Source organism: Spodoptera frugiperda, chromosome 18 (assembly GCF_023101765.2).
Source record: "Spodoptera frugiperda isolate SF20-4 chromosome 18, AGI-APGP_CSIRO_Sfru_2.0, whole genome shotgun sequence".
In the NCBI taxonomy this organism is placed as follows: domain Eukaryota; kingdom Metazoa; phylum Arthropoda; class Insecta; order Lepidoptera; family Noctuidae; genus Spodoptera; species Spodoptera frugiperda.
In genome coordinates, this window is record NC_064229.1 from 4,063,605 (window position 1) to 4,088,743 (window position 25,139).

Here is a 25,139-nt window from a genome sequence, read left to right on the forward strand (position 1 = left end):
AAGAGTTGACCATTTTAAATACAGTTCTGAAAGACTTAAACATTGATTGTAACATATTTTTTGGCTTACATAGTACAATAATTTGATAAAAAACATGAAAAATTAATAAGTTTGTCATGGGATGACGTCTGATGGAGAAGAATACAAAAATATTGTGCTGATTTCAAGTGTTTGAGATCAAAGCAAGAGCAGGAAGAAGAATAGACACCGATTTCTATCAACATCGAAACAGAAAATAGTAACATCGTAAAAATAATTATGATTGGTAATGTACGATGAACGTACAAATATTGCCCACACAAAACGACGTACTTAATATGAATAGACAAGGATCATTTGTTGTCGAGTTTACAAAGTACCACAGAATCACATACCCTATTACCCTACGCATCTTTTCTCCTAACTTTAGAACAATGTTATGAACCCAACAAACGAGATGAATTCCAGACATTCAAAACTAAATCAGAAATAATCGGTTTAATCTTTAGAGATTTCAATAATTCAAACATCGAAATATACACATTAAATAAGCTAGATAAAGTACTGAAATTTATTTTTGCGCCTACCCATTCATAATTCCTAAACTACATGATAACAGATTAGTATTACAACAGATTTGGTATGTATATCTAATACGCTACGATTCGTTGCGCGCTTTAAAAACATAATTACGTTTGCAAAACAAATTATGCAATACGTAAATCATAATTGATTCCATTTGATTTTAGTGATATTTACAGTCGCCGGTTTATCAGCGATATCAAAACGTGAACTAATTCAAACAATGTTATTTGATCAATGATAAAAACATAAACAATAATGTAAATAAATCCATTCCGACGTAATAAACAGAAATCACTTTTTTAGGTCTCCCTTTCGAGCGTTTGTTAAAAACATAACAATTTTATTAATTCCCTACTTCATTACGGAGAGCGTCATAAAAGACTCATCACATATGTGCTGGGTTTAATAAAACCCTTTTTGTCGAAAGCCTCTCCTAATATGTCCGTAAAATTAATGCGCTTTTACTGTAATATCAATTTTCAGACAGATACCGTGACTAAATAATTGACGTCCGAAATAATTCGCTGTGCCAACAAAGTCGCCCGCTTCAGTTTTCAGCTCTCATTTTGTTCTATGATGGAAATTCAATTATTCGTACGAGCCCCGCTCCGACGAGGCAAACGAGCGGGCGAGCGGATCTGTATTACTCTTTGATCAATGTTTTACGTCTCCAAACTAAGGCCTTGTCCTGAAGGCTTCCGGATGTAGTTTGACTAGGAGATATGAGACTTGTGTTCGCCAATTAGAGTTACATTTTTACGAACATTGGGGTATTTTATGGCGGATTCAATGATTTATGGGGGCGGTATGCCGGGGTGCGACGTGCGCGGGGTGTGGTGAGGGTTGCGCAGAGTACGGGCGTCGGGGGGCGGCGGCGCGCCATTGGCCGCCTCGGCATCGATCGCACGACGAGCTCGCAGCGGCCCGCCCGCGCCAGCCAGCCTCCACCTACGTTAATAAGTAATCATCCGACCCCGCGATACCTCAGCGAGTTTTCCGGACAGAACTGGAGCCGCCGAGACGGGCCTCGTATCTCCAGTCGGCTGGAACAAAGAGCCACCGCATAGGGCGACATCCGTATTGATTTATGCAGTAATTGACCCGCGGGTAGGTGCGCAGCCCGCGCACCGCCCTCTTCACGCACCTATTCTATTTGTTTTCATATGTCCACATAATGAGAACTCAATAATAAGTATACAAGTTACTATTAATATACAGAAACAATATTGAGGAAATAGGGTTACAAGTAGACCACGTCCTTTAGAAGATGACAGGGGAAGCCTGTCCTATATACGCAATAATGCAATAAGTGAAACCCGAACAAAATCTCGGTGACCCAATGCCTTAAAAGCCTTCGTGGATCTCGTGAAAAGTTCATTTAGAGATATGAAAGGTTTTTGTAGTCTCGAGGGATCACTGAATACCGCAAGTCAGAAAAGCAAAACAGACAAAACCGCTCTGTAATCGTTAAGGTTGCGGGTTGAAAATACGAGAGTCTAAACGTAAACCACAACGAAACGTAACGTAAAAGGTATTTCATTTTCGCAAGCAGCTTGGAAAGCATTCGAGCAGTGGAAACTGTTTCGAGAATGAAATATAGGTAGCTTCCGAGTACGTACTGAGTAAATAAACAATAAATTGAAATGCTACGAGAGAAGTTTATTTTAAAATTAGGATAGAAATTCGCGAGTTATTTGATCTTGTTATAAGTAAGTACGCGGCCTAGTTTGGTTATAAGCTTAGTTTATTATCGTTTTAACTGAAATTAGTTTTATAAATTTTTCATATTTCAGTTAATTGAGACTATTAAACGTTTTTTAAGCTATGAAGTAGGTAATTCAACTTTTAAGAATTACCTAGTCTTATGAGAACGTTATGATAAAGCAGATATGAATTATACGTTTGTATGAATACGCGATCGCGAAAAATAAACTAGGTACTTACATCAGTTCTAAGAAATACAATGATTTAAATAACGCTTTCTGTAGTAAGCTCAGCTGTTTCGCCTTGTGACTAAAATGTTAAACACCTTTTAACGAATAAGGAATGTTGATGTCAATAGATACCACGTGTGCACTGATGTTTGCAATAAATGCGTAAATAAATACACACTGTTTGATAAATTCTAATCGTTGTTATTAACAGGCGCTCGTGAGTATCTAAAATAGCGATCTTAGTAGGTTAAACAGTCATAAATATTCAGGTACTTTAAATTCAAACTCCCGTAACTGGGTAAACGAGACTATCTAAACATAGGACTAGTTCTACCGGCGAGTAGTTAGTATGAGACAGCGTGGTGCGAAATGCGGTGTACCAAGTTAATTGGCATAATTTAATGAGATAATATGGTAGATATTGCGGAGCGCGCGAAGTGCATCAAATGCGACAGTGCAAGTGTGCAGTGCCGTTAGGAATGTGACCGGATTCCAATCCAGCTCGTCGACACGACCGCACTCACCCACTTGCATCGCTATTATGTCATTACCACCGGCCTAAACATTAACCTTAGAACACATAATGAATTACTCAGTCATTGTTATTATACAATAACTAAAAACAAGGCAACCACTAGTTCACTGCTCTGTTTTCATAGAATTTATGTAACCGCTTGATTTTTTCCTGGAAATAACTAAACCGACTGCATTCGCGCGACGTGAAAATTTCAACTTCCCACGGATACGGTCGCGGGAAGTTGAATTTCAGCCATAAAAGGTTGTTCGGTGCATTTTAAAACATTGAGTGGCAATGTTAGTGTAGAGACTTACACTCATTCGATTTAAAAGGTCTTACAACAAACATACGAAATTGAATTAATTTGAAGATGAAAACAACAAACTTGTGATAAAATGGCTGCTGAACTCCAAATAGTAAACGAAGCAGAATTTTGACAACTTTCGGATATAGCCATGGAGTAATAAATGGTTATCAGGTATTGAAGTTACTGATGAGTAGTCTTATTTTAAGTTATTCTCAAGTTACTAAACCAGAGAAAATATAACAAATAAGATGAACTACCGTTTAGATTGAATCTTGAAAATTTGTAAAATCCACTCAAAATAATCCATCTGTATTATAGATGTGCACGTGGACTTCATCATCATCAACAGAATAAGATGGGTTGGTCAATACCGAGCCGGTCAGTATACTTTCAATTTATGACTAATTGACAAAGTGAACGTACTATTAGTAGACTAGGTAACTAAAGTATTAGCCAGATGTCAAAGTAACGAACTATAAATATCTTGAAGAATTTATAGCAATATTTAACGGCTTACGCGATTCTCTGAAAATAGCTTTTGCCATTCAGTTATGTACAAGCCAAAGCTCTCCGATTCAAACGCCTACAGATTCTATCAAAGAAATATCGAGTCATAGGAACTAATCTCCGGTAGCAATTTGAAATGGTTATGATTGAATCATTTTGTAAGAAAGTAAAATTGATTGAGAATAGATTTGAAATGCTGATGTAATTAAAGTTCAAAGTTATGAGAAGTTTAGTTTCAAAATATCTAGGTAAGTAGATCTTTGGTTTTCACAGATTTTTAATGGTGTTTATCCAAAAAGCAGTCCGAACAAGACTGTTGCCGATTTTTAGGGTTCCGTAGCCAAATGGCAAAAAACGGAACCCTTATCGTCATGTCTGTCTGTCTGTCCGTCCGTATGTCACACCCATTTATTTCCGAAACTGTTGGGCCTACATAGTTGAAACTTTGTAGGATGATGTATTTCGGTAACCGCTATTCGAATTTTGAATAAAAAATTATAAATTAAAAAATTAAAGGGGGGCACTCCATACATGGAACTGATTCAAAAAAATTTTTTTGGCTTACATAGCCGTGATGGGTGTCTATAGATAGGTTTTTAAAAAAGACATGTTCCTAAAACCATTTTTTGTCAAAATCAATCGTTTGAAAGTTAGACGCTTCCAAAGTAGAAAAATGAGTGTCCCCCCCCTCTAACTTTTAAAATAAGAGAGTGAGAAAACTGAAAAAAATATATGCTGTAGATTTCAATGGAAACTAACAACGAAAATTGGTTTGAACGAGATATCATTATTAGTTTTTGAGAAATTAAACATTTTCAAAAACCGCAAATATAACTTTGTCGTCCATACAAACACTATGTAAAACCAAGTTATTTTACAACTTTTATAGTATGTCATCTACTTGCTGTTACGGAACCCTTCATGGGCGAGTCCGACTCGCACTTGGCCGGTTTTTTTTTTATTCCGAAAGGTGTTTATTTCGTGTTCCACAATGGCTTGCGTGGGGAATGCAGGTGAAGGGCTTTAATAGCCCGTGGACGTGCAACTTGGTGATTACACATGTGGAAAGTTGTTTGGTGTGAGAGCCATTTTGTGTTTTGCGTTTCAAAATTCGTTCGTTCATGTTTTCCCTACTTTTTTTGGTAGTGAAAGATAAGAATTACATATTCGTGATTTTATTTCTTATAGTATCGGTTTGTTCGTTCACGTTTTGGGTTTCAGTGCACCCAAGACTCTTACTTAACAAATCTCTATGTCTTTTCTTTCCTAATTCATGTTTCCAAAATTAATGTAGGTTCAGAGTTCCGAGTTGAAATTGGCAACAAATCGAACAGTTAATAAGAATTGTATTAAATGAGAAATAGTAAACCAGTTCAAACCATTCATTCTTTTTTCTGTTTTTCCTTTCGTAGGTTTTTATTTGGTTTTGTTCTTATTGTATGAGCGGCAAATTTTGTTTCTTTCCCATATTCTGTATTCGAATCATTACTAGTTTTGTTTTTGATATTTAAGACGAGTTAATTTATGTTTAATGGTCTTTCTCCAACTCTTTAAATCTCAATTATATCTTCTGGTCTAACTGAATTGTTGAGTAACATTTTTGCAATATTTTGCTTTATTCTTTTCTCCTATGGTTTAAGCAGAATTCCACTGCTGTCGATTTTAAACGCTGTCACTTACACAAGCCATATTGCCATTACTCGTAACAATTATACGTCAGTTAGTTACCTTCTTACAATATGGACACGTGACGACACAGTTTCATAATAGAATACGTCAACATATAGTGAATCAAATTGTTAAAACAGCTCAAGGAAACAATATTATTATGTATAAAAAGTAAACACCGTTTAACACCGATGTTAATGACCTATGACTAATATACAAGAGGCCTGTAATGTATAACATTGGCATTCGTACAAACAGCAGTGGCAGCGTGCGCGGACGGATACGAGCAAACATTACATAACTTTGATTGTGTTTGTAAAAAGTTGGGGATTCCCTCCACTACAAGCGCATCTTGCTTACACAGACACAACGCAGATGTGTGCGTGTAACCTTGCCTTCCTTTACATATTAAACGCCGTCGGGCTATCCCTTTGCGTACCCACACAAAAAAGCCAAACCATAACTATATTGTTAACAGAAAAAGAAAATGAATGAGTTTCACTGTTACCGTTATTATTATTATCTTCGTCGTGCTCCTGTGAGGAACGATAAAGGCTCACTGACCGGTTCACTTTTTATACGTGTCGAGTATCAACAATGGCACGTAAACCGTATTCATCGAATCATCTGTTTCTACTTCCGACCACACGTGCCTTGAATAAAAGTTGCAGGTATCTCAACACTGGTAGGTTTACAGTTAGTTTGATAGCAGTTTTACCTTTCCGATTGATTCGTCTAGACAAAAGTTAGGCGTACGCAAAAAGTACTTCGATCATATGTGTAAGCTGAACTGAGTCCTACAACATTGCTCATCACTGTTTTATGATTATGAAATGCGTCATGTCATTACACAATTTTATTACATTATCTCATACTCGACTTGGCAGCAGTTTCCTTTACAAGGTTAAAATAAGTGTAAATAAAATGGTAAACAAGTAAGTTCTTGTTTCAGCGGTTAAAGCGGACGATAACGCGCACGTTTGCGTCGGCGACTCTGTCGTCACCGACTAGCGGAAGGCAAATACGAATGTCTGTATTTAATTATAAGACTCTATAAATAGAAAGAGCATTACGTCGTGTTATGCGGTCGGTTACGGCAAGTTATTTCGGTCCGCGCCGTCACGAGCCCCCGTGAATGTCAAGCTCGCGGTAACTAACTAGGTGCCACGGCGGTTGGGCAACAGGTGGCCTGCACCGCGATCTTAGACAAGTAAACATTTACATGCACCACAAGAAATGCTATTGTGGACTTAACATATTTGATCCGTCCCACTGCAACCCGCAACTACTTCTCGCGTGTGGCCTGGGGAGAGATCTGTAGCGCGCCCTTTGTTTAGGATGAATTTCAAGTGTGTAGTTTCGTACACATAGAGGCACTAACTTTTGTAATCAAGAAACATTAAAAAGATATCTCATTCTCACAGCTACGTTTCGAATAACTTGAAAGTGACAATTTCAAATAGCCATTGTCGTTTCACTAAAGTTCGCACCAAAACTCCAAACAGCAATACCAAATAATAGGAACACTTAAAAGTTACGTTAAACATTTACCTACATTGATATAATTAGGAATGTAAACAAACGATCACAAGTGTTACTGACCTAATAAGGGGACCCCTTTCCCTCCCAAGACGGCTCAATAAAGAACTCCCTTTAGGTACATAGTATCTAGAGTAGGTACATAAGAGTGGCGGTCGTGACCTTTTAATACATACTACAATGTATAGGCACGTGCCCCGCTTTACGAAAGTACTGACACATCAGATTAAGAAAATACCACTTCGATGTGGATAAGGCATCTTTCTGAATTTAATTAGGTTGACATTTAGGACGAAATGGAGTTTTAATAAATTTAAAAAAGTATATCATCGATTAATAGACGTCTGCTAACAGATTAAGAATTCTGTATATTGACAACTAACAATGTTTTGTTATACAAGACGAAAGTGAATCACGGTTTCCAAATATGCAGATCTTTAGAACAAACAAAAAAAAATAAGTGTACGGATACTTGCAGTTCTCAGTTGTAAAAACGTTTTTAGTAACTGTTTTACTTTTACGTTGTATGATATCGTCAAAGTTTATCGCTCTCAGTTCCTAAAGAACGCGCTTACTTTAACTTCAAAAACAATAAACATAAAAAGTAGAACAATAACATCTTTTTATAGACTTCTAAATCGGCATAACGTTGTTTGATAATGGCACTCGTAATAAACATGAATCCTGGCCATAATCTTTTTACATACGTCGCGTGTTGTATCTAAACATACATGAATACACTATAGATGTATAGGTATGGAAGTCATTTACCTTTCCGGCTGCGCTCAGACTCAGTCCTTGGCAATGGCCCCTTTCACATACGAACAAGTATACACATTTATCGATGTTACGTAACATTGTTTGCATCATTAATGTTGGCTTACGTTTGGTTTATAAAATTTTGCTCGTAAAACTGTTTTGTGGGAACGAAATTCGTAGATCTTTAAACTGTTTCACGGTGAATTGTTTGGCGCTGTAGTTGTAGTTTAACGTAACCCATTTGCAAATACAATTTCAGTAGACGCGAAATTAATTAACGTTGATTACACTAGAATCACAATGAATATGTCTGTCTTGCTAATCTACAGTTCCAGTAATTAGAGAGCACGTCACTCTGGTTGTCACGCACACAAACCGAAGTGATAATGTGCTTGACCTACACAGACCTCCCTTGTTATTAATCCGACGTTTTGATTTCAACCGGCGACCGGCGAAGGGAGCTGGCAATTACGTGACGTCACCACGGTTTAACGACCCCATTACAACATTCAACATATTGTATGAATGAATGCAAGCCGCGTGACGGCTGACGTTTTTGTTGCCGATACGTCGCGGAGTAAGGTGCAAGTTGTTGCGCCACCACTCTCAGGTGCGACGCAGGCTTGACAAATTTTATCTTTAGTTTCATTCATAGCCCAAGCATTCTTTCAATCAGAAATAAGTGTTGCCAAACGGCATCGACTGATGACTCGATCAAGACAAAACATCGGCGCACAACATCGATAAACAATACAATTTAAACATTATGTGAAGGTCATTGCAGCTCGTTGTTTGAATCAAAATTGGCACATGCTAAGTGAAATTTTAATAGATGGCAGTTAAGCGTACGTTGACCCTATGCGGTAGACGATCGAGGTCGTACCCATTATCCAAGCACAGCACAATGACACGATTATCGAAAGGCACGCGGGTCCGAGACGGCTCGCATTGATTTTACGAAATCCACATCACGGACTCAGAATGAACGGTCTCCGTCGGCCCATTCATCTCGTTTTCATGTACACACCGCCGCTATTGCGATACGAAAGTGAGAGCGAAATTTACTCGGGCTGCAACTACGCACAGAACCGCCATGTATTGCCCTAAATACGAGAGAATAGATACGACCATTAGGTAATTGATAACATATTTGAACCAGAAAACTGTTATTGTTTGGGTTTGATTTTCGATTATGAGTAATACAATTTCATTAATTAGTGCAGTTTCAGCCATGCAATTTTTATAACCACCTAAACAAACAAGAGTTAGCTACTGCGTAACAGTTGAGCTACAGAGATTCCATAGCCATTTATTTCGTCATTCACCAAAATTGTATATTTTGCATTTGCAGTAAATATGTATTTATTTTTTATAAATGGGTTAAATATAATTAAATTAAACACTGCAATCTGACTAGGCCGATCTAAAACAATAAAAATTGATTGACCCTTCAAGCAATCATCATCCACAATCGAAACAGTGTACTACCGGGCTGTAGACGTCTCAACATAGTAGGACAAGACGTTTGCCTGCATGCTTTTTTAAGGGTGGAAATCATCCAATGACTTCTTGCGCCTTGGGCGAGGCGAACGGGAGTGTCAGACTCTTACTGACTAAAAACCACCCTGTTCCTACTCCTGCGTTTCGAGACGGAACTCCGCTAGCCAGTCCGCAGGTCCGCGTAGTCTGCATGCTTGGCAGGCGGCTTGGAGATGGCAGTTGAAAAACCTACATCCTTTACGCAATACCGACATTTATATCCAAAACTGAAATTGCAATTTCCTCTACTACTGTGCCTATTGGTCTGTGAATATAAGATAATACATACATAAGCACTTACTATACATCCGAAGGAACCAAATATTGCTTCGATTGAGACAATGTAAGTATGTGTGTAACTAACAAGTAAGAATATCTCCAATGTAGAAACAGATGATGCATAGACAAAAGCGAACACATCGAAGGATACCAGATGCAAGACAATTGTGTATGTAGACAACACACACATAGCCACATCACACACAGCTAAATCTAAATATAGCGAGCGCCGATATCAGCGGCTCGCCCTTGAACCAGTCGCACGGAAACATTTTATTATTATTACCAAGCTGTCGGCGAGCACGAGTATGTCGGGTCGTCGACCCCGCAACCACGTGTCTCCTTATCGACAACTATCTAACACGATTGTGGGTAAACAACATGCCGAGATAAATGACTAATTCCACAATGCTTGCCTATTTGAGCCATTCATAAATAATCAGCGTAACGTCATAGCGATTTCGTTGACAATACCCGTCAGTGATTCAATGTATGGCGTTAAGTTCTCAATGAACTAGGAGATCTTACAGTAAAAACAACGAGATCTCCTCAAGTTTGCAATACTTCATATCTTCAACTTGTCGTAGAGTTATGTATCTGAAACTTTAAGTAACATTCAAAGCTAGTATGACTACCCATAGGAACAAAAACAGTCGAAGTTACCAGAAATCGATACGATACAAAGTGACGTCTGGCGCAAAGTAGGCAATGCAACACGTCCATAAATAATAAATCGTCTAATTGTAAAAGGCCGTGACGGACGGAAGAACGTGCATATCGTGGGAAGTGGGACATTGTTACGTAACCGGTATTTGTTCAATGGCCAGCCTACACGGGTACATCCTTACAAATGCGTACGACCTTGAATGTGAACTCGAAAGTGTAAACAGGCACGTGCTCGATGCATTGTTTTATAGCCGCCGGTTGTGAAATACCACAAACAACACTACGTTATAGCATGTGCTACATTTGACGGGTAACACTGCTTCTCTTCGCTCTTGTGCATTGCCATAACACATCAATCATAAATTCGAAGAGCATCAAATGAATCTAATTGGCTGACAATACCATTTCGATGCTGTCAATTGCAGTCTAACTGAGTTTCCAAAAGACACTTGACGTTGTTGTAGGATTCTATGAAATATTAATTCGAATTTATCTTTGAGAATGTGTGTGAAAAAGCAGTAAACTTTCAGTATATAAAAGTTAATATGCTGAATCTAGTATACTTAGTAAGTGTACCCAACAGTACACAAAGTTGTACCCAACAGAAGTTCAAACACTATAAACGCGCAAAAAGTTTTCTATTGTACGTACAATTTTCATCAGTTAAGTTAAAATCGAACTTAACCGTTGCAAGTGTCGTTCCTATGGGTGAGCAAACAAAAAATACGTGACAACGACTAAAAACGAGTAAAATTATTTGTCTACTTGTCATTTCCAAAATTCTATCTACTTAGAAATCTGTAATCAAGCTATCAATTTACGAGCAAAATGTTCAGTCACAATTTTTTGCACAAAAAGAATGGAAAAGTGGAAGCGAATGTAGCTGATAGAGAAAAGCAAAAGCCTTTCAAATTTCACGCTAAGCCAGATAGATACACGTGTCACACGTCAAGTTCCATTCACGTTGATTCCGTCAAACACACGTCCCGGTGCCTTGCTTCTACATAATGTATGTAGGGGGAGCGGCAGTGGATCGGCGGCGAAGCCTCGCGTTTCACTACCCTTTAGCGTGTTTTTGAACCGAGAGGCAAACGCGCAAATCTCCTCCTGGAGCCGAGTAATATTTGCCTACACATCAAACTTTCACTATCGCTGTGCGCTTTCGTTTTTATATCTAACAGCGGCGGGCCCGCTTTGTTATTCCTACGTACTTTTTTCCTTTTTGCGTCTGACAACCGACACGCTGCTGACGCCAACAGGCAGTGGATCGCTTGCCTTTGTGTTCCACTTTAACGGAAATAATGTTAGTCTGATTATTGTTTGTAACCTTTTTTGCTACACAGAAATGTAACAGATCGGTAGTAAGCGTGTCAAACATAAAAATCCTTAACATTATTAGAAGTGCTTTTCAACCAGAGATGTGCTATGTAGCTATGCTACGAAGATGCACCGCCGCAAAGTAGCTGTGCGAGGAAGATGTGCAGCTCAAGTATGCGATGCATCAATAGTAGGGAAGCCATCCATAGCACGCATCTTTCCATATAAAAAATATATCTTAGTTGAACCCGTTTCCACTAGAGCTATGAGTACCAATGAATATGATTGGTGGAAGCCAAATGTATCCAAAGTAGCTTAGCACAAATCTTGTGAAAAAGCACCTAGGAAATTCATACCATCTAATCTCGTCTTACAAACAGATCAATGCGCAATTGCACTGGCAGAACATAACCTAATATGCTCGCAGCGTCCAGCAAGTCCTAAAAGGCAGCTACTTTATGTACAAGACGCCCAAGATCACACTCATGTGAGTGTTGACAAACTCAGCCATAAAGTTCAATAGCTTGCAGTTACTAGGCAGCATAAAGTTCACGTCGTTCGTAGTTCGGTTCTAAATTCAATTCAAGAAATGGAGATGTACATGGTGGTGCAGTTCTGGCCGAAGAGTGGTGCAACTATGACTAAGCGACACCAGTCAGTGAAACAAACAATAAAACAATAAATTCGTACACAGGAGCCTATTTTTAAGTCCAGTGTAAAAAAGATAACAATTACATAAGTAGTTTATTGTGTTTATACAGATCTTATTACGGATCTTCGTGAGCTAAGTTAAAGGATAAAAGTTACGTAAGTTCCATTAGGCATCTGTCTATCCGGACGTCCATCTGCCTGTAACGAGGTTGTTATAGAACCAGAATGATATTTGTATACTTTTTATAGTAATACGTTACACGGGTATAAGTACGTAAACGTTCCGAATCAACAAAAATATTAAAAATAATGTGTTCTACTATACAATATTTTCTGTAAGTAAGTCCAACTCATACTTAAGTAATAGAAGCAGTTAGCGACAAGGCAAAAATAGGCTTGAGTCAACAAGTCTGTAGACCATGTTCGTTTCGCAAAAAAAGTCGCGTGCGCAATCGATGATCCACGTGGTTATACCAGCGAGATCATGTGCCGTGCACGTGGAGGAAGGCTAGAAGTCTAAAGGGCAGTTAATTAAAAACCTGAATACAATAATTTAGACTATTGGTCTTTTGGTGTTCCGTCAAGTTGAAGGTTTTGGACCATTTGGTCTTCTTTATCTTTTGTAGGTTAAGTTTCAAATAAATTATTGTGAAAACTAGATCTTTTTACGCTATTCTGACGCGTTTACCGTACACCGAACATAAGGCAGTCCTTCGATTGAGATCCCGATTCAGTACATAAACCGATACGGCATGGATTTGCGATACAATTTATATCGTGCGTGTAGCCATCTTCGATAAGCCCAAACGCGAATTTCCTGACTTTTCTCGAAAGTTGAAACCTTTTAGTGCTATCGTGTACTTTATTTATTGTTTTTTTTTTTCTATTTGTGTATGTATTAGGTACCAACAAGTTGTACCATCTTTAAGTATGGGGATTACAGTCGATAGTGCTTTTGTTTTTTAAAAAAACCCATAATTAAAAACTTGTAAAACCAGAAAACAACATAATGAATCAAATTTCTCCTGGGCGGTAGGCAGAGGTGACATCCGTCAGAGACGCATGACTTGATGGGAAGCTATTGGTGGCGCCAATGGTCACCTGCAACTCCGAAGGTGCTACACGACAAGTGTACTTGCGACCATATGGGAGCAGAGGTTCTGAGATTCCAGTCACCTCACACGGCGAGGCCATGTTATCACTCCGGTCGAACCAACCCATTTGTATTGAGACAGGGCTCTCTCACATCCTAATTTTTGCTTGTAGTCTTTTGGGCCATAGTCTATTCCCAATCAGGTAAAGTACAGCACTTGGAATCTAACCTTCATAGCCCATCTTAGTGGCGATATTCCTTATTAAACCCGTTATCAAACTTGAAAAAGAAAAGCCATTGTTAATGACTGCCACAAATGTTCTAATGAAAACCAGATCCGATGGTTTGGCGGTTAAAAACGAAATACAGGTTTTTATTTCTTGGAATCCGAAAATATTTTTTTGTTGTTGGGAGAAAGTGATCCAATGTCTTCTCCCGCCTTGCGTGAGGTGAGAGGGAATCTCAGACTCTTACTGACTAAAAACCACCCCATTCCTTCTCCTGCTTTGAGCTGGAGCCCCGGTAACCTTTTACGCTTCTTCGTCAGAATCCGAAAATCTAAATCCATAATAGCCATTACGCGTGTTCATCAAATCCATACCTTATCACATCAGTCCTGTTTGTGACCACTAGTGACCGAAATTAACAAAAATATTATTTGCCTACTCTTAAAAAATGCGCCCTTTGGCATATTACCGAAATTTTGAAACATTTATTGACTTATCAGCAAAATTTTAAAGTTCTTGTTCTGGAAGCTACTTCCAAAAGTTAGTGAATCACAATTTGGATGATTTTGCATGTACATAAGTATAAGTACTTAGATACTATTAATATCGGCTTTTCAAGCTACTCCAGTCTATCAAGATTCTTTGATAGATTTTTAACTTTTTTTTCAGTGTACCTAAATCGGTTTAGGTACTGATTAGAATACTGATCACTGGATGATAAGCAATACACCATCCATGGATACCTTCAACATTAGAGTAGTTACAAGTGTGTTGCCAACCTTTTGAGGATTGGCGATGAAGGGGGCGGAGATCTATTTGGTTTTGGTAATCTCATCAAATGACGCAAAAGTTGTTTACACCAGTTTTCTATGAGGTTGTGGAATCACGCTGATCGAGCCAGTCTATTTGTATCGAGTGATCACTCTCTCACATGTAGGTATCTATTAGAGATTTACAACATTTTGGGGTTTTTGGATGTTCTGGCATTTTAACATTATGCAAAACTTCCATGACAATTCAAATATATCAAAAAGTTTGTACTCTAAACAAAATAGGAAAATGGAACCTAGATGTTGGTTAAAACTTTTCATTAATAATTAAGTTTAATAAAGAAGATTGTATGACATAGAAGATATGATATTTTTGGAGAGTAAATTTGTAATTGTAGGTATTTTCTCGATAACTTATTTTGTATTGTAGTTCTTACAGGAATCACGAAATTTATTGAAGAGGAAAGGCCACCTAGTTTGAAAAAAGAAAGGGATACAAGTTCTTGCTTCGGGATCTAAGAAACTTGTGCATAGTGTGTTAACTTTTCAGTAATCTTTCCCACTTAATACAATCAAAGCCTATACAACTATGTCAAGATCAATAAAATACAAGAAAACAACATCTTTTCTAGTAATAAAGAATTTTCATTTTTTTTTCTCTTTGGTATATTATGTTCCCTTAATTTTTACAATCAAGAATAAGAATCAAGTTAAATAGGTACTTTACATTTTATTTTTTATGTATATTTTTGATTGGTAGAATCTTTTCTTTAACCATCTATAATAATCATTTGTAGAATCTGAATTAATAAATTAGGAGATAATGCAGAAGATGCCCATTCCCCATAGTCAAACAGTAGACAGTATTAGTTTGTGGATGACAATATAGATTGTATGAGATTCGTCTTTGATAACTGTAAAAAAAACTAAAACACTGAAAAGAATTAACTCAAAAGCTACGATTGAACTTGTTTGACTGGTTGGAACTGGACTAGAAATTGGTGATTAACCTCATTAAGAAAAATTTACCAAGAATATCAATGAAAAATAGTTTATTAACCCAACACTAAAAGAAAAATCAGAACAATCAATGGATTGTCATGTTTATGGTTATTACTATGGCCAATTAATGACTAACTCACAATATAGCTAAGAATTATAGGATACATTGTTCTGCCAATATTTATTTATTTATTTGAATAGAACGGTACAAGCCAATAACACTATTCAACACCTTACAAAAATTTAAAAATATAAAATTCAGAAAATTAATATAAATATTAATTATTAAATATTCATTCATCCATCTCTTTCGCAAAACTTCAAACATTCCGACAAAAATAATCTTCTTTCACTCGAAAACACGTCACACTCTGGCTTTGAATCCAGGAATCGGTTTAAAAGTTTCATAGTGCGCGGTAACGGAGACTTAGCTCTACTGACTGTTCTGCAAGATGGTATAGCGAACAACTGGTGCTTTCTGTAATAATGTAATAATTCTTTCTTTCTTTCTTTCTTTAATATATGTAACTGATAGATCTAAACTAGCTTCATGTTTTGTTTTTCCTAAAAATTCCTGAAATTTTGAATGAACACTCAGATCGTAAAAATCTGATTCAACAAAAAAACTCTATAGTTGATTCACAGAGTTTCTTGGGAACATTTGAAGCCTGCATAGGCGGAGACTATGAAATCATCAGATTCTATGGTCTTTCCGGTTTTATGCACCTTCCGGAAGCACATAAACTACATCCATATCTGTTAATATTCATTATTCTGCATGGTATAGTCTTTAATTAATAAAATTCGCAATGCTGCATGTTATGTGGAAACCCCGGCTTGCAGCATGATGTTGAATGATGACTCCATGATTTTAAAGTGGCAATAACTCTATATTGGTTTAAAAGAATAAGCATTTCCAGTAATAATTACTTAGTACTTAGTTTTCAGTTCTACATAGATTGAATACCTATCCTATAGATGTCAGGAAGCAGAAACAATAATGCCTTGCATTTAAGAATTTCAAAATAATAATATTTCTTTGCTTGAGAAAGAAAACCCATTATCTACTCATAATGATTCACACTCCTAGATCAATAAAAGAGTTATAGGATTATTACGACCATGATCTTGAACTTTTGAATGATCTAATAAGAAAATTTGACTTATTATTTTGGGATTAGAATACTTTAATAGGGTAAAACAATTTGATCCAAGATTTAAATTCTTATTTAGCTACATTAACATTAATTGGAATTCATTTATTTAGAAGTAAATTTTATCGATACAAGCCATTCAGAATATTCCTATCGCACTACTTTGATTTTAGCTTTCAACTTACTGAAAAATGCTTTTTCATTCATTTTGTTAGATATTTTACTATAAACAGTGTTACATAGGTTTACTTGGAAACCAAGTACATCCAGTGTGAAATCACAAATACCAAAAAACCTTATGGAACCATTTAACATTATTCCATCAAATATTTAAAGAAACAAGGACTGACTTACCGTAGAATTTCTATATGGGCTTCCTTGAGGGTTGTAAGGCGGCATAGGCCTGTGTTGAGGCCAGCCGGGTGCCGGGCCATAGCCCGCCGGCGGCTGCTCATAACTGTTAGGGTAGCGGTGTGGCGGCGCCCCGCTCGATTGCAATAACGAATTCAGCGTGGGCGTGGGGCCAGGTGCCTGCGACACCGCTTGTCCCGGGAAAAATCGCGGCTGCTGCGGCGGAGGTCGCGGTTTGCCGGGAAAACCTGGCCGTGGCGCGTAATAAGGATCCGCGCCTTCTGGGTATCTATACTGGCCGTATTGGTCCGTCACTGGCCTGTCTACGCCTCGGTCGTGGCCGGGCGCCTCGCCACTGTCGCGTGGCTGCCCCGGTTCGGCCGACATCGGCGATTTGCTCTTTGTGTTCACGACGCCATCGGGCGGAACGCGCCCGACGGACTTGTCGGTGCCGTTTTGCAATAAAGCGTTCCGAGATTCACTGAGCTGCTCAGATGGATTCTGCTCAACGTTTGCTTCGCTACGCTGAGACTCTGCCTGCGTCGCAGCCATGTTCGGCTGGCAACGGCCGTCCCTGCTTACACTCGCGCTGGCGATCGACCGGCTCGCTTACGTTACATCGGAATCGGGCGTCGGATTGCAAAACCGCGACGCGGACACTTCCATCACTAACAAGAAGATTAACTATACACAAAACGTAACGCGAAACGGACGAATTATCGTTCACCGACGCACACACATCGATCACATATCTACTCCATTGGCGTAAACGAGGTTAGGGAAAAGGTTACATATCTAGAAGGCGCTTTTGTCACGATATAACTGAACATTTCATATCACTATCACGATATTAACACTCCGTATACGTTCACTTATGACAAAACTCATTCCCAAACCCACAACCAAGTAAAATCCTTAAAAACAGAACAATAGAATCACGAAACTTCCAAAATTATTAGCGTCCGCCATTACGGACTTGAAATTCTGCGCTTGACGACGCTTCTGCCTATGTTCACTCCGGTTACAAAAAAATATTTTTAATGAAACTTTTACCACAGATAGCTTAAACTAACCCTAATTAATTATCTAGATATTTTTTTAGTTTTAATTAAACTAAATAATTAGCTAATAGTACACTAATTGGAGAAAAATAACCCAAAATTATCTGTGCATGTTTACATTTTTGTACTATTGCGACCACGTAGTTACTACGGTAGTACCAACATAAAACATGCTACAATGTGACAAGTTCCGCTGGCGCCAATCTTTTGCTGCTATATTCATTTCAATCAGCCAAGATCTTTTTATATTTCGAAAAAAAATCCATAACTGTGAATACAATTAAAATTTCTTCAACATTACTTATTTATTTAAAGTTATTTATGTAGTTTTTCTTCAGTATTTAAATCTTTTCTATAATTTAAAAGACTGAATTCATATTTTGAGTTCCTGTCTTATACCAACATAAGAATAACAATGACGCATAGAGAGTGATTGGAAATTGTAGTTATAGTAGATTCTCTTTGATGACACTCATGATTACGAATATTATAGTAAATGTAATCGAACAAACAATCGATTGTTAACTAATTATCTAATATTATGATAATAATTGAGTAATTACTGATAGTATTGAAAGTAAAGTTTAATTCAATTATTTTTCTTGGATTTGTAGAACCTTGTCTATGAAAACTAGTCTGACGAAGCAAAAGGCACATACATTTTTTTTTAGTCGAGTTCCACTTAGTATTTAGTTTCTTTTTCTTCAGTTTTAAATATTTTACTCATTAATTTCTATACTTAACACAAGTTTGCACGGTATATAAATCTATTTAATTATTTAAGGCTATTCATGCTCTATCACTTTATGAAGAATATTGAAGATCTATTTTATAACATTATATTTAAATTGTTTAACGACTGCGGTAGGGCGTTACTCCAGAAAGGAGGAGTGTCGTCAAGAAACTTAAATAGTAACGGTCTGTCTTACTAGTTATCACTGTTACCTCACAAACTGTCTCCATTGAGTGAGACAAGTCGACCAAGTTTCTTTTTTTTGAGTCAAGTGTGGTTGAACCATATTCAGCACGAATGGGCCGGCTCAACCGGAGTGATAGATACCATGGCCTCACATAAAACCGACGTGAAACAATGTTTGCGTTGTGTGAGTGAGGTTCCTGGAGGTTCAATTACCCCTCTTCCTAATCCCCGATTCCCCAACAACCCTTAAATACCTAACTCTTAATAGCCTGCAATGCACATTTAACGACTCTGGTGCATGGGCGGCAGGGATTGATTGCCATCAGTTGATCAGTATAAGTGTATAATCTACGAGTTGATCGCTTTCCGGCTTACACCATTAAAAAAAATACCGAATGCCTCCTCCCGCCCTGGCTCTGGGTGAGGTCACAGGAGCGAGTGTCACTCTCGAGTAAAAACCACCCCTTTTTAACCCCCGACGCAAAAAGAGGGGACCACCAAGAGATAAAACTCAGTATAGGGTATTTAGTTCATACCTACTATGAGATGTCGACATCGAGGAATCCAAAATACGGGGGAACAGGACGTAACAACAAACACAGAGATCATTTTAAAATTTGATTTATTTTCATGTCTTCGTTATACAAGTTTTGTTATTTTGTTTGCAAAAATATTGTTATCTTCACCAATGTTATATACCGAATAATAATGTTCCATTTCAATCGTTTAGTACCTGCTTGAACACAATATTCTATTGCTACTTTACATTTATTAACAGTACGTTTCGTAATAAAATATGAAGGTTCACTCAAAGAGGTGGTAATGTGGCTTCTTGAGGAAATATTTATATCTAAACACCTCGCAACATAATCACACGGGAACATGCTAATTTTAATTGAGCGAAATTCTATAATATAAATGCCAAATATATATATCTCATTTCATAAAATAACGTAATATAGCATTTTAATTAAAAATATATAAAAGTACACATAAATTAGTTATGGCATAAAACTATTATCTAAGTATAAAACAAATCTCAAATTTAACCTAATTTAAGTACAAAGATCACGGGTCTTAATTTTTGGGATAACATATGAATAATAATAATGTGATGCCAGATCTCGCTAGTATAAGCTCGATTGTATGCAGTTAGTATTTCATAAATTTAATATGTACATGGAACGAAGTATCTTATTGTGCTTTATACAATGTTCAAGTTAATTATGATCACGATTTGTATAAATATATCGTCTTGAAAGTTATCAATAAAATGCCAACAATTAGTAGAGTTAGAAGCGTATTTACAATATTATTTTAAAACCGGAATGTTTCACTCTACTGTCAATAAATGATTTCTCACTTACATAATATTATCAATTTCGATATGCCACTATCAATTTTATACTTTCCGTATTAATACTGCAACAGTCTGAATGTTACTTCGTTAACTTAAATATTTTATAACATTGAGTTTAAGGCAATTTTTCGTGTTTGTAAAGTTTCTATTTGGAACGTGTTTCGTGGAGAAGCGACGTTCGAGATAGAAGCTTGTTACGTGTGAACACGTCGTGCTGCGATGTGTCTCAGGACGGTGATGTCGCGCCGCTAGTGCTACAATCAGGAGGAGCCGAACTCTGCCATCCAGGAGAGGTACTTCTGAATGTCTCCCTTCGACACGGACTTGTTGCACTTGGCCAGCGCTTCCATGAAGTCCTGCTTGGTGACCGGCAAGTCGAGTTCTTCCTTGGCAAGTTGTTTGATCTGCTCGGGTTTTAGGCCAGCTATTTTGCGTCGCATCGACATCATTGATGCGTCCCTGGAAAATTATTATAACATTTGAATATTTAATTAATCAACAATAACTAAACATGACAAATATTGACTGTAAAGGCATGCATTACAGACATTGCAAGAACATTTATAATTCCAAACAACATTGAAACAAGCGTACCTGCAGACATTAGTGATATCAGCACCGGAGTACCCATCGAGTTTCTTGGCGATGGCTCGGAGGTCGACCTCAGGGTCTAGTTTAACCTCCCGGAGGTTGATGCCGAGGAGTGCCTCGCGGCCCTCCTGCGTCGGCAGCGGGATGTAGATACGTTTCTCCAGCCGCCGCCGCAACGCCTCGTCTATGTCCCACGGAAAGTTTGTCGCTGCTAATACCATTACTACCTGGAGAGATTTAACATGTTATGAGTACATGCGACTATCTGTTTCAATGTAAAACAACCAATAAGCTAACTGAACACTTAAAACGAGACGGTTTTGAGCTGAGCTTGAGATCTTTTGGTCGTATTAGGTGCACTAATCTCGTGCATATTGAACTAGTCTATTTTAAGATTGGAAAACAAGTACCTACGTTAATATTTTTTATATAATGACCAGTTTTCCAATCGTAGCTTATTTTAGGTAACTTAATGAATATATTTATCTTATTTATTATAAAATATATCTTACTTTAGCAGGTTCATCCGTAGCAGACCCTAGGCCGTCCATCTGCACGAGTAGCTCGGACTTGACGCGGCGTGACGCCTCGTGCTCGCTGTCGGAGCCGCGCCGCGAGCACAGCGAGTCTATCTCGTCTATGAAGATCGTGCTCGGCGCGTAGAACCGGGCCTGCAAAACAAATACACAATGTTAGTACATTTATTTTGAGAAAACATATATCTAATATTTTACCTAGACTTATGGGACTAAGATTTAAAAGTGGTTGGTATACATAAAGTACATGTACGGTGCGGCCATGTGTTGCTCTTAATTGACTAGGTAGAGAGTAGAGATGAATTTAGAAATTTTAAGTATCTTATAAAATATAATAAACGAAAGCTTAATGATTTTCCAAAAATATTGAGGAACTAACCCGGAGCAAAACATTAAATTATGTACCATTATCATAATTAGCTTACTCCGTTCCTATCCACAGTTGAACATAGGCTATTCCAATAGCACAGCACATTTGATTAAAGTCACTAATCTTTATTAAAATATAAAATGTGTCTCTTACCATTTCGAATAACAATCTGACTAGTTTCTCGGACTCCCCGCGGTACTTGGAGGTGAGTGTGGACGAGGATACGTTGAAGAAGGTGGTGCCGCACTCCGTGGCCACTGCCTTCGCCAGCATCGTCTTACCCGTGCCCGGGGGACCCACCATCAGGACGCCCTTCCACGGCCGTCTGATGCCCTGGAAATAAAAATGTTAGAGGTTTAGTACACATTTGTATTTGGATATAAGATTAGGTGGGATTTAAAACAATAAGAACAACTTGTACTAATAGGCAAAGTTTGTATTTAATGTGTACTCCTATTCACAGTATACTATTCAAATAATTTGTTATGTTTGAAACCCGGACCCTTGTTAAAACCAATAATGTATAAAACATATTTACTTTATCATAAAGAAGTTTATTTTATTTTATTATAACTTTCGTGAGACATACTAAATTAATTATTATGTTAAAAGCCGATAACATAATAATTAATAAAGAAGTTTATTTACCAATATACAACGTGTAACAAAATACCTATATACATCAAGAAGCCCTGATGAATACAGGTTGAATAGAATCTCTACATAAAGTTTCAGCTTAAAATACGTTTAAAAAAATTGATACTAAATACTTGGTATCGCATAGTTCTTGATTTCAAATCATACAAACGTGTCAAAACACTACAGGGGTCACTTGCTAGTATTACAAAACATTTCTTCTGTCAATCTGATCGCCTAGTACCTATCTACCTAATTTTGATTCGCGTGCCGGCGCGATTTGAAAAATTCATAACTTGGTACCATGAAAACATGAGTTTAAAAACCATTCCCGTATCGTTTGTTATGTTATCTAGAAACCGTGCACTTGATATGTATACCCCCTTTTTGTTACACGTTGTATATTTCAAATTATGCGAAGAAGATACAGCCATGTCACCAATTTCAAAATATCATCAATTAATTCGGAAAAGATACCAAATAATTCCAAAATTCCTGTTAATCTTACCTTAAAGAAGTCGGGCATCCACATGGGCAAGACTACGGCTTCCTCCAGCAGTCGCTTGGCTTCTGCCAGGTCAGCGATGTCGTCCCATCGGATGTTGGGGTTCTTTTGTACTATATCTCGCTCTGAAATATACAATACATTATATTAATTTATAACTAAATCACATAGGAGGAACACTATGACGAAGTAGTAAAAATTAGAAAAAATTGTAGTGAAGATAAATATGTAACTGTTGACTGATATTGTTCAAAACAATTTTTTTTTTACTTTTATTTTTGACCAATATTGAACATAGGTTCATGATAGTTCCTAAAAAAATGTGTGATTTGGCGGTCCATTGTCCCTGTCTACTCCAATAGGAGTTTGGTGTGAGTGTAAGGGCTTTTAATTTAATCGGTACAAGTCTCTTTGAACCAAAAGAATTTTAAAATATTTTATTATTGAAAAACAGTTAGTTAATCATTTATAAAACACTATACTAAGGATGTTTTTTCACCAGAGATGTGCTATGCTATGTTGCTGTGGATTCGTTTGGCTTCCACCAATCATATTCATTGGTATTGGTACACATAACTTAGCACTAGTGGAAACGGACTCAGCTAAGTTGTGTTTTTTATACGGCCCCATGAATATGAGCCAAAGCACATGTCTGGTGTAAAAGCACCCCAAAACACCCACCGACAACCCTAAACACCCACATTTCAATACAAACATCTCGTCCACTCACCAAGCATATCAACCAGGTCTCCATCGGCGGCGGACGGCGGCTCGAACCTCCTCTCCTCGTCCTTATGCTTCTCATCATCAGTGTCACCGTTGTTGTTGTCCCTGTCCTGCTTGTCCTTACTGCTGTGGTCTTTATTGCTCGTGTCCTTTGTTTTTGCTGGAATTCAACAAGCATAGAACTTGAGAAATGGATAGAACATAATTATATTCACCGTAGCCAGACTAGCAACAGTAACGCATTACCCACCATGTGCCCAAAATGTGGATCCACGCGAAACAATAAAAAATAGCACACATCTTTTTATTATAAAAACATAGCTTAGCTGAGTCGGTTTCCTGTTATCTCTGGTGGAAAAGCACCCTGATAGGCTACGTCTGCGTAAAGTCAAGGATCTAGATTATAAGCTATTGCGCCATTTCTCATTTACATCCATCCAATCACTCTGACGTGTTTGAGTAACAAACATTCTTCTTTAGGTAGATAGATACACTTTTTATACACATTTTTTCTGTGTGTATAGAAATAGAATCTAAATAAGTAAGTGTACTTTTAAAGTCATTGAATCGTGTGATAGTAACGAGAACCTAAACCTAATGATAATAATATTATCATCAGGCAATCTGTATGATCAGAAAGTTCAATTAAACATTTTTTTTATCTACTATTTGCTTCTTAATTTCGTCATCTAGGAACGTATCCCCTATAACCCCATACAAATTACCATTCCATATTCACGGTTTCTGTATTCGCGGCATATTTATGGAACGCATACCCCGCGAATAAGGAGCTTCTACTGTAATTAAGAAGATACTTTTCTAAGAAACTATTGTTGTATTTACTTTATACCTACAACCCATATAAAGCTAATGAGTTTTCCTCATTACTGCAACGCACTCTTAATTTTTAACCCAAACCACAAAGTTACCGCGTAAACTACTAAGAATTGAGATAGAATTCTTTAAAAACACAACAATAGTAGGTATAATGCAATAAGTTGTAGTTTGTAGTAAATATATTTAGCACTTGTGTTGAGTAGATCGACCGCTAACCACAGTAAATATTATGTAACGAGCAACAACACTGGCTTCCTGTGGTTATTTATGTAAAACAATCATCTAACCAGATTATCTTATATACTGGAATAAGTAAGGTATGTACATACACATATTTGTTTACTCTTATAAAGTATAGAATTGAGATTGGTGTTTATTATGTTCCGCCCCTTTTACACTTTTTAAGTAAAGTTGTGCCTTTTCATCAAGTAACAGAACAGGTGTAATAAATAATTGTTTCTAAAAGACCTAAGGCTTACATAGTTATTTTACGAGGAAGTGAGTAAGCAAAAAACATCATAATTGATTTAGTATGTCTCACGAAAGTTATAATATAAAAACAGGTGTACTGTTTTTAAAAATCACCACCATAAGTTCTACAAATTTAATTCAAACAATTTCTCGTACTATTTCTATACAACAGACGACAGAATGTAGTTTGCATTGTAACAGGAAAGTAATGTATTAAAATATATCAATACAGCCAGACATCCTCCAGACACTATGACAGGGATCCTTCTGGTTTTTTCAGTAA

General features: G+C 37.3%; 2 protein-coding genes across 14 annotated transcripts in view; both read right to left on the reverse strand.

The window, feature by feature from the left end:
- LOC118277936 (trithorax group protein osa) overlaps window positions 1–18,064 on the reverse strand; it is an 82,481-nt gene extending 64,417 nt beyond the window's left edge. For all 10 annotated transcript variants that reach the window (XM_035596963.2, XM_035596962.2, XM_035596960.2 and 7 more), the window contains exon 1: window positions 16,848–18,064. In XM_035596963.2, the coding sequence (XP_035452856.1) occupies window positions 16,848–17,396 (549 nt within the window). In that variant the 5' untranslated portion in view covers window positions 17,397–18,064. The remainder of the gene's footprint in view (window positions 1–16,847) is intronic.
- A 1,365-nt stretch (window positions 18,065–19,429) lies between these two features.
- LOC118278178 (katanin p60 ATPase-containing subunit A-like 1) overlaps window positions 19,430–25,139 on the reverse strand; it is a 34,567-nt gene continuing 28,857 nt past the window's right edge. For all 4 annotated transcript variants that reach the window (XM_035597280.2, XM_035597279.2, XM_050700082.1 and 1 more), the window contains 6 exons: window positions 23,553–23,708; window positions 22,826–22,947; window positions 21,835–22,014; window positions 21,288–21,446; window positions 20,779–21,002; window positions 19,430–20,643 (listed from right to left, as the gene is read on the reverse strand). In XM_035597280.2, coding sequence (XP_035453173.1) covers window positions 20,445–20,643; window positions 20,779–21,002; window positions 21,288–21,446; window positions 21,835–22,014; window positions 22,826–22,947; window positions 23,553–23,708 — 1,040 coding nt within the window. In that variant the 3' untranslated portion in view covers window positions 19,430–20,444. The remainder of the gene's footprint in view (window positions 20,644–20,778; window positions 21,003–21,287; window positions 21,447–21,834; window positions 22,015–22,825; window positions 22,948–23,552; window positions 23,709–25,139) is intronic.